A 15,897-nucleotide genomic window follows, 5' to 3' on the forward strand; every position below is an offset into this window, starting at 1 on the left:
TTAAAAAATCATTTTAAATGTATTTTTTAAAGTACTAGTTTTATTAGGAATCTCTAATCATTTATGCTTTTTTTTATACATCTGATTTATTCGACATATTTTTTACTTATATATATATATATATATATATAATCAGAAACCATAATTTTTTATTTAACCCAATATAACAAAAGTACTTCACAGACTAAGTAGTTTCATCTTTTTCAGTGTGGCAATGTTTTTACCTTTGATAGATTAAAAAAAATGCTTTATTATTATTATTATTATTATTATTATTATTATTAATATTATTATATATTAAATTGATGCTCTTGAATATTACCAATGACATTATCCAGGAAAGGAGTTTTCTTTTGCAGGCAGTATTAAGAATACATCTGGTGTGAACATTGTGGAAGACTTTTTTTTTTTTTTTTATAAAAAATAATAAAACAATAAAAACTTTGTATTTAATTATATTATATTATATTATATTATATTATATTATATTATATTATATTATATTATATTATTTTATATATTATTTTATTAAAATATAATGTAATCAATGCTGAGCAAAGATGAATTGTAATTTACTGTATTGCATCAAAAAGAAAAGTTTGTTTTATATTTATTTATTTATATTTATATACACACCTGCATGTAAGTATTCTGAATTAAATATCTATGCAAAAGAAAAAAGTTTTGTATATTTTTGTTTTGTGTTTGTTACATATACACAATAAATATATATAATACACACACATGCCAAAACAAACTTTTATTTTAAAATGCGATTAATTACGATTCATCTTTGCTCAGCACTTATTATATTATTATTTATTATATTAAATTAAATTATATTATATTATATTATATTATATTATATTATATTATATTATATTATATTATATTATATTATATATATTATATTATATTATATTATATTATATTATATATATTATATTATATTATATTATATTATATATATTATATTATATTAAATTATATTATATTATATTATATTATATTATATTATATATATTATATTATATTATATTATATTATATTATATTATATTATATTATATTATATTATATTATATTACCACTACTCATAGCAGATCTCTGACCTAAGCTTGTTATTTAAGCTCGTTTAAGAATGTGCTTTCCGCTTCTGTTCTCAGTTTATTATAATAATCAACGCGGAGAGCTGTTGCTTTACCAAACATATTAACCCAGAAAGAACAGAAATAAATCTCCTGCTTTATAACTCTATACACACACAGCTGAGCACACTGTTTTCAGACCAAATATTCAACTCTTCCACAAATGGAGATCCCGTTTTGCCAACACTAACCTAATCAAGGAAAGCGCAAAAAAAAGAGACCCGGGTCAGAAAAACAGAGTCGGTTCAAACCCTCAGACTCTTAAATGGGATATGAAGATTATCCTCAAACTGAAACAAACATGTCAGCATCCTTACCATACATGTTTACGTACAGGGAAAGGGAAAGATTATTAGGTCTGTCCTGTCCTGTGTGATGGAAAATTTTGATATTGATGATCAAATATTGATAATTGACAGTTATGTATTGATAATATAGATTGATTAAGGTTATGCTAAAGTAAAGACCAAATGCATTATAATCATTGTGCTATTAGAGTAATGGATAATCTTCTGGTTGTTTAAGAGCTGTAGAGAAATCTAAAACATTGTCTTTAAAAATGCCTGTGAGTATATCCTTTGGATGTGTGTAATCTGATCATTCTCTGGAGAATTAAAGCAATGAAAAGACAAGCTTTGTCTGATTTTATTCAGTTTTAGGCTTCACATTGAAATATATTCCTTGCAAACAGGAAGAAATATCTAAATATTATAATTAATTATTTTTTAAGAGCAAAGGCATTTTAATGTATTTCTTATTATATTTGTTTTTTGGAGAAAGTCTTATTACTTTCAGTTTAACTTTAGCAACAAAAATCGTCGATCCCAGTTGTAAGAGCAACAAATAATAAGTTGACGATTTTTCAGATGAATCATGGATGGCAACATCAACAGCCAGAGGTATCAAGACATTTGTGCAGCTCATTACATTACAAATCACAGGAGAGGGCAGCCTCCACATCAAAGTTCCTGAAAGCAATATGCTCCAGGATTGGCCAGCCCAGTCACCAGACATAAACATTATTGAGCATGTCTGGGGTAAGATGAAGGAGGAGGCATTGAAGATGAATGTAAAGAATCCTGAACTCTGGGAGACCTGCAAGAACGCTTTCTTTGCCATTCCATATGACTTTATTAATAATATATTTAAGTCATTACAGAGATGTATAGATGCAGTTCTCCAAGCTCATGAGAGTCATAAACAATATTCATTCTTTTTCCAATGCAGCATGACTTCTAAACTGTACATTATTTCTGTTCAGTGGCCAGACTTTTGTCTAAGCACTTCTGATATCAAATGATCAACTATAAGTCAAGTTATTATTTGTTGTTCCTAAAACTTGGTTAGGCGATAGGACTTTCGTCATGGAGTTTTCTCTATTTATTTCGATTTTGATTTTTCAAAGACTTTCAATTACATTTTGCGCTAAATTCTAGTATCTTGTAAAATGACTATTAAAATATAATGTACTGTCATTATGGCAAAGACTAAATAACTTAGTAATTGTATTTTTTAAATATGTTGAAATAAACGAGGGCGAGGCAGTGGCGCAGTAGGTTGTGCTGTCGCCTCACAGCAAGAAGGTCGCTGGTTCGAACCTTGGCTCAGTTGGCGTTTCTGTGTGGAGTTTGCATGTTTTCCCTTCGCGTGGGTTTCCTCCGGGTGCTCTGGTTTCCCCCACAGTCCAAAGACATGCGGTACAGGTGAATTGGGTAGGCTAAATTGTCCGTATTGCATGAGTGTGTGTGTGTGAATGTGTGTGTGGATGTTTCCCAGAGTTGGGTTGTGGCTGGAAGGGCATCCGCTGCGTAAAAACTTGCTGGATAAGTTGGCGGTTCTTTCCGCTGTGGTGACCCCGGATTAATAAAGGGACTAAGCCGACAAGAAAATGAATGAATGAATGAAATAAAAGAGTTTGGGAAATATTTTTGATTTTTTTTAAATAATAATAATTTGGCCCTCAACTTTATACTGTAGGTCTTATAATAATAATAATAATAATCATAATAATTCAATACATTTATATAGCGCTTTTCTGGGCTCTCAAAGCGCTTCACACATTGGGAGGGAATCTCCTCATCCACCAACAGTGTGCAGCATCCACCTGGATAAAGCGACGGCAGTCATTTTGTGCCAGACCGCACACCACACACCAGCTGATTGGTGGAGAGGAGATGAGAGGAGTGATGAAGTGATGTATGATATGGGGATGGTTAGGAGACCATGATGGGCCGAGGTCAATAGGCAAGTTTAGCCAGGATGTCGGGGTAAAACCCCTAATCTTTTTCCAAGGACATCCTGGGATTTTTAACGACCACAGAAAGTTAGGACATCGGTTTAATGTCTCATCCGAAAGGTGGCGCTCACTGAGCAGTAAAGAGTGCCCATCACTATACTGGGGCATTAGGACCCAAATAGAACGCAGGTTGGGCGCCCCCTGCTGGCCTCACTAACACCACTTCTGGCAGCAACCTAGCTTTCCCATGTGGTCTCCTATCTAGGTACTGACCAGGGGCAGCCCTGCTTAGCTTCAGCGGGCGAACATGTGAGAGTTGCAGAGAGCTCGTTGCTGTCTGTGTCTATATTATTCTCATACATATTTAAAATATGATATTTATTGCTTTTGACAGCTTAATTCTAATATCTCATTCAACCACCAAAACATTAGTTATGAATAAAAAGCAACACAAATACAATTGACTTGTTTCATAAATTTCACAGATTGTTTATATCTTTCTCTGCTTCGGCTGTTAAGAAATGCAGATTTTTCCACTCAAAAGCTGATCAAAATGCCAGAGAGTGTCTCTGTTTTGAGTTTTCGGGTAGAAATGATTTAAAGCCAAAAGGCAAAACATTAAAGCATCCATTGAACACGGACAATCCAATTGAATTACTGTGTTAACAATCATTGCTTTTTGTTTGTAATTGTTTGTTTGTTCTGCTTTGTTAATATATTTTAATATCAATTAATCCAGTCATTCATAATCTGAATTGACATTTTCAACATGATTCTGGTTGTGGTCCCAGCCGGGTCAGTTTGCATTTCTGTGTGGAGTTTGCATGTTCTCCCCACTTCTCCGGGTGCTCTGGTTTCCGCCACAGTCCAAAGACATGCGCTATAGGTGAATTGAATAAACTGAATTGTCTGTAGTATATGTGTGTGAATGAGTGTATATGGGTGTTTCCCAGTGATGGGTTGCAGCTGGAAGGCCATCCACTGCATAAAAAATATGCTGGATAAGTTGGCGGTTCATTCCCCTCTGGCGTCCTCTGGTGAATAAAGAGACTAAACCAAAAAGAAAATGTTGGCATTTTTGTGTGGAGTTTGCATGTTCTCCCTGTGTTTGTGTGGGTTTTCTCCGGGTGCTCCGGTTTCTCTCACAGTCCAAAGACGTGCTGTAAGTACATTGAATAAACTAAATTGGTCATAGTGTATGAGTGTGTGTGTGAGAGTGTATGGATGTTTCCCTGTTTTGGGTTGCAGCTGGAACATTATCTACTGCGTAAAACATATGCTGGATAATTTGGCAGTTCATTCCACTGTGGCAACCCCTGAATAAAGAGGCTAATGAGGAAAATAAATGAACGAATGAAAGAATATCAATGTCTTTCTATTATTTTCCTTTCTACTGATGTTTGTGGCAACCTTGATGCACTTTATTTTTTCAAAATTCTTTGATGAACAGAAAGCATTAATATTATTAACCTTATTCTTTAGTGTGGAAATGCACTCGTTTTTGCGATTGTTTAACTTCCGATTCAGTTGCCTATGGGAGAAATGACTAGGAATAATAAACGGCAAAAATGGTCAAACTTGCTCTACAAACAAGTGTGTTCATGACAATACAGACAAAGCAGAATGATATAATACTAAAATAATAGTTTGCAACATCAAGCAGCATAACCAGCCCTTTTTAACATCTAAAAGTGAATGAGACTGGAAGTCTCAAGCCAGAAAGATTTAAACGGTTGCGCCCGCTCGTTTTTATTGTCCCTTTTGATCAATTTAATATGCTCTTGATGAATAAGTGTTTTTTTTATTAGTAATAAGTAATATAATATGTGTTATTAAATAAAAATTCTTTTTTTGAGGGGTTTATTGAAATAAATTACACTTTTATTCTAATAAACCACAAAAATAAGAAGCAAACAAACACAGCTACATTCTCATTGCATATGTATATATATATATATATATATATATATATATATATATATATATATATATATATATATATATATAATTTTTTATAATTTTTATTATTATGATTATATATATATATATATATATATATATATATATATAATCATAATAATAAAAAATAAATTTAAAGAAATTAATAAAAATAAAAGGGATTGCCCTCATAATTACTTTACAGGGGATACATTTGTACATCAAGTTACAAGTAACCTCTAAATATACATATCTAAATATGTCATGATACTTTTCCACCTCTTCAGAAAAATATCAGTCTTCATTTGTATACATGCAGTCATTTTTTCCATTATATAAACCTGTTTAAGTCTCTGAATCAACTGAGCCACCTTTAGAGAACTTTTTGCAACCAGTAATAATATCCTTAGGAAAAATCTTGTTTCTTCTTTAACCATTTCTTTAGACAGTGCTCACAGTAAGCACTGTCTAATATTTTATCTATTTCTTTTTGAACATTTTTCCAAAATTCTTGAATCTTAAGACAGTCCCAAAAATGTGGGGATGATCTCCAATTATAAAAGCAGTTATATATATATATATATTTTTTTTTTTTTAAACATTTTAAGGTCAAATTATTAGCCCCCTTAAGCATTTTTTTTTCAATTACCTACAGAACAAACCACTGTTATACAATGACGGGCTTAATTACTCTAACTTGCCTAATTAAAGTTGCGCCTTTAAATTGCTCTTTAGCTGAATACTAGTGTCTTGAAAAATATCTAGTCAAATATTATGTACTGTCAAAATTCATTCATTCATTTTCTTTTAGGCTTAGTCCCTTTATTAATCTGAGGTCGCCACAGCAGAATGAACCGCCAGCTTATCCAGCATATGTTTTACGCAGTGGATGCCCAAACAGCTGCCAACCATCACTGGAAAATACTGTCAACATGACAAATATAAAATAGATCAGTTATTAGATATCAGCTATTAAAACTATTATGTTTAGAAATGTGTTGTGGAGGGAAAATATACAGGGGGGCTAATAATTCAACAGTTCTCATCTTAAAAATAGAATAATTTGAATGTCTCGTTCGACCTACAAGACATTAGTCATGAATGAGTAATCTAACGACTGTGATTCACTGAGCTATCCTTGCTAGTCACAAACACTTTTTGTTTCTCACAGACTGTTTATATCTTTCACTGCTTCGGCTGTTAAGAAATGCATCATATTTTCCCTCAAAAGCTGACAAAAGCACCAGAGAGCATCTCTGTTTTGAGTTTTCCGCTAGAAATCATTTGAAGCCCAGAGCAAAACATCAAAACGTCCATTAAACGCAGACAATCCAATTGAATTAGTGTAATGGCATTGTGTCGGTTTACTGAAGCTCAATTCAAACTGAGCATCCAGGGAAACGCAGTTGGCTTCGGGGCAGATGTTGGCAAAGATTTTGTCAGCAGCTTTCGGCTTGAATTTCAACCAGTTTTTCCTCTGCTCTGGGTTTTTCCTTGTTTTCTTTCTGACGGATCCAGAAAGGCCCACCTCTGCCTGAGCTTAGCCTCTATTATTAGGAGATAAAGGCTGATACTTTGAAAACACGATGGTGGTGTTGATCAGTGAAACACAAGCTTTTTGAGTAAATCCCTCCGTCCGGCAACTGGAGGAAAAGTGTGAATGAAGCATAGAAAGAAGCAGCTCAGGGTGATTATCAGTTATATCATAGTGAGATATCGATCATAGGCCGGCATATAAACATAATCGCATGATCAGGTGTGTTTTGACAGACCCATTCCCATGGCTGATAGTCATAAACCATCATCTAGCCATGCTTGATAATCATTTTGGAAATGTGAAGACTTTTTTATTTTAAATTCCAAGGTAAAACATTTTTAAAAAAATATATGTTCACATTTTATGCTGTATATAAATATACACTCACCGGCCACTTTATTAGGTAAACCTACCAGGTTGAACCCCCTTTTCCCCTTAGAACTGCCGTAATCCATCGTGGGATAGATTCAACAAGGTACTGGAAATATTCCTCAGACAATTTGCTTTATATGGACATGATAGCATCATGCAGTTGCTGCAGATTTGATGGCTGCACATCCATGATGTGAATCTCCCATTCCACCACATCCCAAAGGTGCTCTATTGGATTGAGAACTGGTGACTGTGGAGGCCATTTGAGTACAGTGAACTCATTGTCATGTTCAAGAAACCAGTTTGAGATGATCCGCACGTTATGAAATGGCATGCTGGAAGTAGACGTCAGAAAATAGGTACACTGTGGTCATAAAGGGATGGACATGGTCAGCAACAATACTCAGGTAGGCTGTGGTGTTGACATCATGCTCAATTGGTACTAATGGGCCCAAAGTGTGCCAAGAAAACATCCCCCACCATTACACCACCACCACCAGCCGGAACCATTGATATGAGGCAGAATGTATTCATGCTTTAATGTTGCTGATGCCAAATTCTGACTCTACCATCCAAATGTCACAGCAAAAATCGAGACTCATCAGACCAGGCAACATTTTTCCATCTTCTATTGTCCAATTTTGTTGAGCCTGTGCGAATTGTAGCCTGAGTTTCCTGTTCTTAGTGGCAACCATGCCACATTCTAAGTCACTTAAATCACCTTTCTCGGTTTGAACTGCAGCAGATCGTCTCGACCATGTCTACATGCCTAAATGCATTGAGTTACTGCCATGTGATTGGCTGATTAGAAATTTGTGTCAACAAGTAGTTGGACAGTTGGTGTACCTAATAAAGTGGCCGATGAGTGTGTGTGTGTGTGTGTGTGTGTGTGTGTGTGTGTGTGTGTGTGTGTGTGTGTGTGTGTGTGTGTATATACATGTATATATACATATACATATATATATATATATAGCACCTATGTAGCACCTATATAGCACAGTATTTTAATTTGATTAATTATAAATAATCTAAATTATTAAAATGATAAATTATATAATAATATATCATTGTTAACATTGTTAATATTATTATTAGCTAAATAGGACATAAAAGCTCTATGATAATTTTGAACTACAAAAATATTTATTTTAAATATTAATAATAATAAAAACAATTAAACTACTATAAACTATTATTATATTACTTCATATATGTGCATTTTCACTTAGTTAAATTTTTGAAATATTATTATTAATAATTATTATAATAAAAATAATAATTATTATTATCTAAATCAGGCTAATAAATTAAAAGCACATTGATTATACTGAATTACAAAAATATTAATTTATATAATAATAACTAATAAAAATACTAGTAATATAAAAAGTTATATTACTATAAACTATTATTAACTATATAATTACTTGTGTATTATTATGATCATTATTGTTAATATTACTATTTTTTAAATAAGACACATAAAAAGCACTAAAATACTGAACTACGTATATATTTAAATGTATTAAATAATAATCATATAAACTATTATATTATGAACTATTATATCACTTCATATAAAATATATATTTATATAATAGTTTATAAACCATTTATAAACCTTTTTGATTTTATTCATAAATCTCTATTTATTTCTCATTACAAGCCTGAAAATGTGTGTTACATTATAAGTGACTGAAACATACAGTGCTTGTATGCCTGCTCATGTCTAAAAGTGTTTCACTTCAGATTTCTTCTATGATCACAACCAGTTTTTGTGGTTTAATAATTGCACTAATGATTTCTGAGACACTTTTTAAAATGAATTAGAGTGTACATTGTTTAAAATACTTTTCAAAGCTTCCAGTGGAAGCTTGGCAGATATAAATATCAATCTCTGCAGATATAAAGGCTGTGCAGTCAGAAACAGCGAAACGTGTGGAGTGTTTGTGTCTCGAGGAACAGCCACAGGTCCATATGGGCTGAATCAGTGAGTTCAGAGCAGATTCGGTGAGTAACATATACAGGCAGACTATAAAGTTACTCATGACACATTCCAGTGCTTAAAACCCCCGTAACACATATGCAGCGAAATTAACTGCTCATTTTGCAGGGTCACACTTAAACACTCTCAGACAGAGACGCTTTTTTTCAAGGATAACATCAGCCCACAGTGTTTGGCGGATCTGTCTTTGTTTTGCATCATATTTCTGTCATTCAAAATCAAAACGAATAGAGAAAGGGGATTTTAGAGAGTTGGCTAGACATTTATTATTGAATATATATAATGCAGTTAACATTATTTCTACCAATCTATTATTCTATATTAGATTTTTGTCTGAGCAAATCATTTAATAACATAATAAAAGACAACACAATCTTTCAATTAGTCATCTCTTTTAAAAAAAAAGTCTTACAAAATAGTTTTATAATTATTAGAAAATTATTATTCCTCAGAAAAGAAATTGTTAGAAAGCTTTCTCAGTACAGGATTGCAGTTGGAAGGGCATCCACTGTGTAAAACATATACTGGATGAGTTGGCGGTTCGTTCCACTGTGGCGACCCCTAAAAATAAAAGGGACTAAGCCAAATGAAAATGAATGAATTACCAGAAAGCGTTTCTAGTTTTCAGCCAAACACTTCCAAGATTTTCAGTCAAGCCCGGAATTATCCATGTTCCTAGCGAATTGTGCCTAAAGTCACTTTTATTCAACCAGCAGTTTTTATTTTATTTAGTTTTTTAGACCAGAAATGACATTGAAAATGAAAATGTAATTTTGTCACTCTTAAGTAGTTTCAAACCTTTATAGGTTTCCTTTTTGTTCTGCTGAACATAGAAGCAGATATTTTGACTCGTCCAAAGTCTGTGTCTACCAGTTTCCAACATAAAGTATCATCTATTCTAATGTGTTGAACAGAAAAAGAAAAAAAAATGGATGAACGGTCCCTTTAAAACCTCAAAGTTGTTTGACGTGGATCTAAATGTTTGAGATTTGCCCGTGCGTCTGTGTGAGAATTTTTTTTGTTTTCAACATTCTACAAAATATCTTCTTTTTTCTGTTCAACAGAAAAAAAACTTTCATTTTTTATGTGAATTGTCCCTTTAAAGCGTCAACGTTTTTTAACATGGATCCTAATTTTGAGTCTGAGAAACTTTGCATTTGTGTGTGATTTTTTTTTTTTCCCTCAACATTTTTCAAAATATCTTTTTTGTGTTCAACAGAAAAACAAAACAACTGAATTAAAATTTTTGGGTGAACTGTCCCTTTTAGAGCCTCAAAGTAATTTAACATAGATCTGAATTTGGAGTCTGAAAAGCTTTGTGCATGTGTCTGCATGTGGTTTTTTTTTTGTTTGTTTGTTTGTTTGTTTCCAACATTCTTCAAAATATCTTTTTTTTTGAGTGAACTGTACTTTTTAATGCCTCAAAGTCGTTTAACATGAATCTGAATTTTGAGTCTGAAAAGCTTTGCATGTGTGTGTGATTTTTCGGTTTACAACATTCTTCAAAATATCTTCTTTCTCTGTGTTCAATCGGGAAAAAAAAATCACGGGAAACTTTTCCTTTAAAGCTTTAAAGGCCTTTACATGGATCTGATTTTTGAGTCTGAGAAGCTTTTCATGTCTGTGATTCCAACCACCCCCCAACATTCTTCAAAATATCTTATTTTTTGTTCATTCAGTCATTCGTTCATTCATTCAGTGTCTTGTCAGCTAAGTCCTTTTAAGCCTATTAATCAGAGGTTGCCACAGCGGAATGAACCGCCAACTTATCCAGTATATGTTTTACACAGCGGATGCCCTTCCAGCTGCAACCCAACACTGGGAAACACCCATACACCACGGCCAATTTAGCTTATTCAGTTCACCTGCACTGCATATCTTTGAACTGTGGGGGAAACCGGAGCACCCGGAGAAAACACACGCCAGCATGGGGAGAACATGCAAACTCCACACAGAAATGCCAACTGACCTGTAGCCAGGGCTCAAACAAGCGACCTTCTAGCTGTGAGGCGATCTTGCTACCCACTGCGCCTCCAGTTTTGGGTGAACTGTCCCTTTAAAGTTGTTTAACATGGATCTGAAGTTTGAGTCTGAGAAACTTTGCGTGTGCGTGTGTGTGATTTTTCTTTTTCTCTACATTCTTCGAAATATAATTTTTTTGTGTTGAATTTAAACTTTTGGGTGATCTGTCCCATTTAAAGTCCTTTAACACAGATCTGCATTTTAAGTTGAGAAGCTTTGCGAATCAGAGCTACTGTGTGCGATTATGGTTCATGTTTGTGATCTTCGAAGCCCTGAAGGGTTTACGTTTTCAGCTCTTTTCATTTCACAAACACATACCTACATCTGTAGCCAGAGGTCATCAGAGGTCCTTCCAGAACTATCCGGAGACTTTAATTCAATCTGCATTCTGTTCGAAGGAGATGCGGATCTCGGTCTGCCGAAGCCCTGAGCCAAACGCCAAACGCTCGCTGTGCTCTTACATACTTGAGTCTGTTTGAACTCCTGATCTGAAATCCTCCCCGAGGGCTGAAGCTGATTGTGAAGATCAACAGTCCTCCTGAGCGTCTCGTCACACTGTGCATCAGAAGCTTTTTCAGGCCCAAAAGCAAACTCAGATCCTGATGACTTCAGCCTGGGTCATCAGAAGATGATGGAATGGACCATCCAGATGTCTGCAGGAAAAGCAGAAATCGACAGACAGGAATTGAACGCCTGCTGTCTTGTTACTGAAGCTAAAGGGTCTCCTGGGTTTTTCTCTGGAGCAACAGTTAATGTTGAAAAACACTTAAACAGCAGACTTAAAGGAACAGTTTACCTAAAAATGAAAATGACCCCATAATTTTCTCACCCTCAAGCCATGCTCTTGCATACGACTTTTTTCTGTCAGACGAACACAGTCAGAGTAGTTTGAAGTGCAAGTTCACTAAAAAGCTTACCCATATGCCATCAATGGGCTAATATGTGTCTTATGAAAAGGATGGATGTGTTTTTGTAACAGAAAATTCTCATTTTTGAATGATAAACTCAAATCAGTGACCTCTGGCGGTGGCCGAATGAATTTAAGAGTAGTTCTGTGTAATGTTATACAATAATGCCAAGCCAAGTAGTTCCTTGTGGTTCCTGTGAGACATAAATATCTATTGCCGGAGCTTAAATGCCTCATGTTTGCACTAAACTTGCATTCGCCCTCCACTGATGTTCTGACTTCATAATTCGGAATTCTGACTTTACAACTCAGAATTGCAACTATATCATTTTAATTTCTGACTTTAAAACTCGAAATTCTGACTTGATAACTATAAAAAAACAGTATTTCATGAGCATGAAATCTGCATTTTTAAATGATTTCTGAAGTGTCACTGAAGTCTGGAATAAAGATGATGAAATCCAATTATATATTACTAAATATTACTACTTCTTAAAAATATTATGTTTCTTACTCATTTATTTTATAAAAAAAAAATCTAAATTAAAATACACAAGCAAATATAATTGATTAAAATCAGCTGCATATAAATTACCATACTGTGATAGAAAAAAAACTGTATTTCTTGAGCATCAAATCTGAAGTTTCGAGAGATTTGTGAAGCATCACGTCACTGAAGTCTGAAATAAAATATTACTAAATAATACTACTGCCATATAAAAATATTATTCTTTTTACTCAATTTTATTACATTTTATAAATTTTTATTTTTATTTTATAAATATTTTTGATAATCTTTGTCACTTAAGTCTTGAATAAAGATGCTGAAAACAGTTTAAATTTTACAAAATTGTACTACTACCGTATTAAAAATATTTTATAAACTATACAGACATTTATATTGATTAAAACATTTAAATAAGCTGTACATATCAAACCATACTGTATAAAAAAAACACTATGCTGCCTTTGTATTAATAATAATGATTAAAATCTGAGAATTGCGAGATTAAAGGTAAAATAAAATGGCTAAATGCTTTATGGGTCTTCTTTTAGAAGAACTTATACTGGGATGTTTGTTTTCCTTAAGGTTAATAATGCAGCTGCAGCGCCCTCTAGTGCACGATCAGAGAGTCACATTTTACATATTAAACTTATTCATTTCTAAAAGTTTTTTTTGTTGTTGTTGTCTATAATTACAGCAGCACTGTTTTTTTCGTAATTATAATGAATTATTTATGCAGCTAAAAGCCCACTTTTCAAACATCCGTAGAGCAGTTCTCTTCATTACCAATCATCTCTAGTTCTTACATCGATATATTGAGCTTGTAGTCCTGAGAACTACACACCAAAAAAATGACTTTTGCAGCTTATTCAAACTACTTATTTAAAATGAGTTAACTTAATTGTTTTATGTTCAATGCACTTAAATTTGTAAACTTAACTTAATTGATTTGTGCCGGGACAACATGAAGTAATTGTGTGAAACCCAGTATTATTTTCAGTGTATAGCATCTGAACATGCGTGTGTTTCCTCTGTAGGTCTGTGCAGCTGAACGGAGAGCCCTTGCGCATGGTGGATAATGAGACGTTCCCTGAGCTGAAGCCTAGGACGCTGCGGGCTGGCAGAACGATAGCCATGCCTCCTGTATCTATTGGTTTCTACGTCATCAAGAATATTAACGCTTACGCCTGCCGCAGATAACACACACTGACCGACCTCAGCACATCTTCTGTTCAATGCACCAGCCCCTCGTGGCACTCTCCTGTTTTAGAAGAAAGACCCCTTCGTTCAAGCAAGGGTTGCACTGAATGCTTCCAACAACATTTCTCCTCTTTTGAATCCACAGGAACAGCTGGACTTGTGGAAAGTGAATGTATTTCGGTTGCTCTGTTGTGATTTGTTTTTGTTGCTTTTAATTGCAGAAGCTTATAATGAAGTCTGGTGGTTCTTCAATCATAGCAGTGTCACTGAGAGCTTTATGGTATGATGTTGAGGATCATCTTAAGCTACAAACATGAGGTAATCAGTTAGCACATCCCGGCTGAATCTGACTTGATTTTCAGTTTTGCTTTTTGATACACAATTAAAAATAAGGCCGGTTTTTACAGAATTGCCACAGAACCGATCTTGGTTCCCCAAAGAATCTTTCAGCCAGCAGGTCTTGCTGTATAAACATTTATATATTAGAGTGAAGAATGTTATAATGAACTAAAAAACCTTTTTGACTTTAATATTTCATGCATGTCAATGGCTCCTAATGGAACTATTGATTCTAATTAAGAAGCTTTACTCTAACTGTGCATTCACATCGAAAGCGGCGAGATCGTCAGTCGCTGGAAGTCATTCATTTTCAATGGGAGCCAGCGGCTATAGGTGGCATGGTGCGTCTTTGCCGGTGTGAGCGTCGAGAAGAGTTGAAATCAAGTCAACTTTATGCTTATGAGTAGGCCCACACGGAATCTGCGCGCGCAGAATTCAGCAGATTTTTTGCAGATTTTTTTGCAGATTTTCCACAGAATTCCGCAGATTTCTGCAGATTTTTAGCCTATCATTAATTCTGTTTATTTACTGGAGCAAATGTGTAAATCTGAATTTATTCAGTTTTTATTCAGTAATTTATTTCTTTTTATTTAATATATTAAGGTCTAAGTTATGATACTTCGCTGGATATTACCAAAATAATTCCGCAGAAATCCGCAGATTTTTACCAAAATTCTCCGCAGAAATAGCAAAAAACGTCCGCAGATTCCGTCTGGCCCAACTTATGAGCTATGACGCAGTTCAAGCAATCGAAGTGTTAGGGCTCTTTTTTTAACAATCTAGGCGCAAAGTCTAAAGCTCAGGGCGCAAAAACATTAAGGGCCTGTCCGAATCCCATTTTGCTATTTTATGGATGGAAAAATACGCTCTGCACTGCGGCACATGGTCTAACAGGGTTGAGCTTATTCTTTTAATGAGTTCTGGGTGTGTTTTGAAAATAAACCAATCAGAGTCTCATCTCCTATTCCCATTAAGAGTCAGGTCCATTGCGCCATGGAGCATTTGCTATTTTCATGGATTACTTTGTAAGTGGAAAACTGAACGCTTCACTAGTGAAGTTAAACAGACCATCTGCAGCGAGGATAAAGAATGAGTCTCCTTCAATCGGCCTCTTTACTTTCCCTTTTTCTTTCTCTCTTTCGTGGATAAGGAAATGGTGTTGTTCACTCCACTAAAGATATCCATTAGCCTACATAATTAATTTTGTTTGTTAATTATGCAAACTAATAATTTAACAATAATAATGAAGTGTGATTATGCCCAAACACACGTCCTATCTTATGCTCCATATGGTCCAAAACCCGACTGGTGGACAAATCTAAGCTTGTTTTTATTAAAACAAATATAAATATGCATATAATAAATAATACTAATCATAATAATAACATTATACAAAAGCAAGTTATGAATAAACTGAAAAACTGTAAGTTTAACTGTAGTTTCTCAAAATAGCAACGCGCCAACAATTCGCCTTAACACACCTCTTTTCTAGACCGGCACACCCATGAGACAATAAAGTGGTGCAAATGGATTTGCTATTCAAACAACATGGTGGAAAACGGGAAAATTAGTGTTGCGCTGGTCTGAAAATAGCAACACGTTGGGGCAAACACATCTTGTGCCTTATTGCGGCAGGTGTATGATAGGGAAGATTTCTTGAGAAGATTCCAGAGAACACAGTCCTGTGAA

At 34.2% G+C, this 15,897-nt stretch overlaps 1 protein-coding gene across 10 annotated transcripts in view; it reads left to right on the forward strand.

Annotated features, from left to right (window-relative positions):
• The window catches only part of hpse2 (heparanase 2), a 200,682-nt gene extending 186,100 nt beyond the window's left edge, over window positions 1-14,582 (forward strand). For all 10 annotated transcript variants that reach the window (XR_012388878.1, XM_073920267.1, XM_073920271.1 and 7 more), the window contains one exon: window positions 13,707-14,582. Coding sequence is in view for 9 of the 10 variants with exons in the window: in XM_073920267.1 (XP_073776368.1) it covers window positions 13,707-13,869 (163 nt within the window). In the remaining variant the exon portion in view is untranslated. The remainder of the gene's footprint in view (window positions 1-13,706) is intronic.
• Window positions 14,583-15,897: the final 1,315 nt, after the last annotated feature.

The sequence above is a fragment of the Danio rerio genome, chromosome 13 (genome assembly GCF_049306965.1).
Source record: "Danio rerio strain Tuebingen ecotype United States chromosome 13, GRCz12tu, whole genome shotgun sequence".
Classification (NCBI taxonomy): domain Eukaryota; kingdom Metazoa; phylum Chordata; class Actinopteri; order Cypriniformes; family Danionidae; genus Danio; species Danio rerio.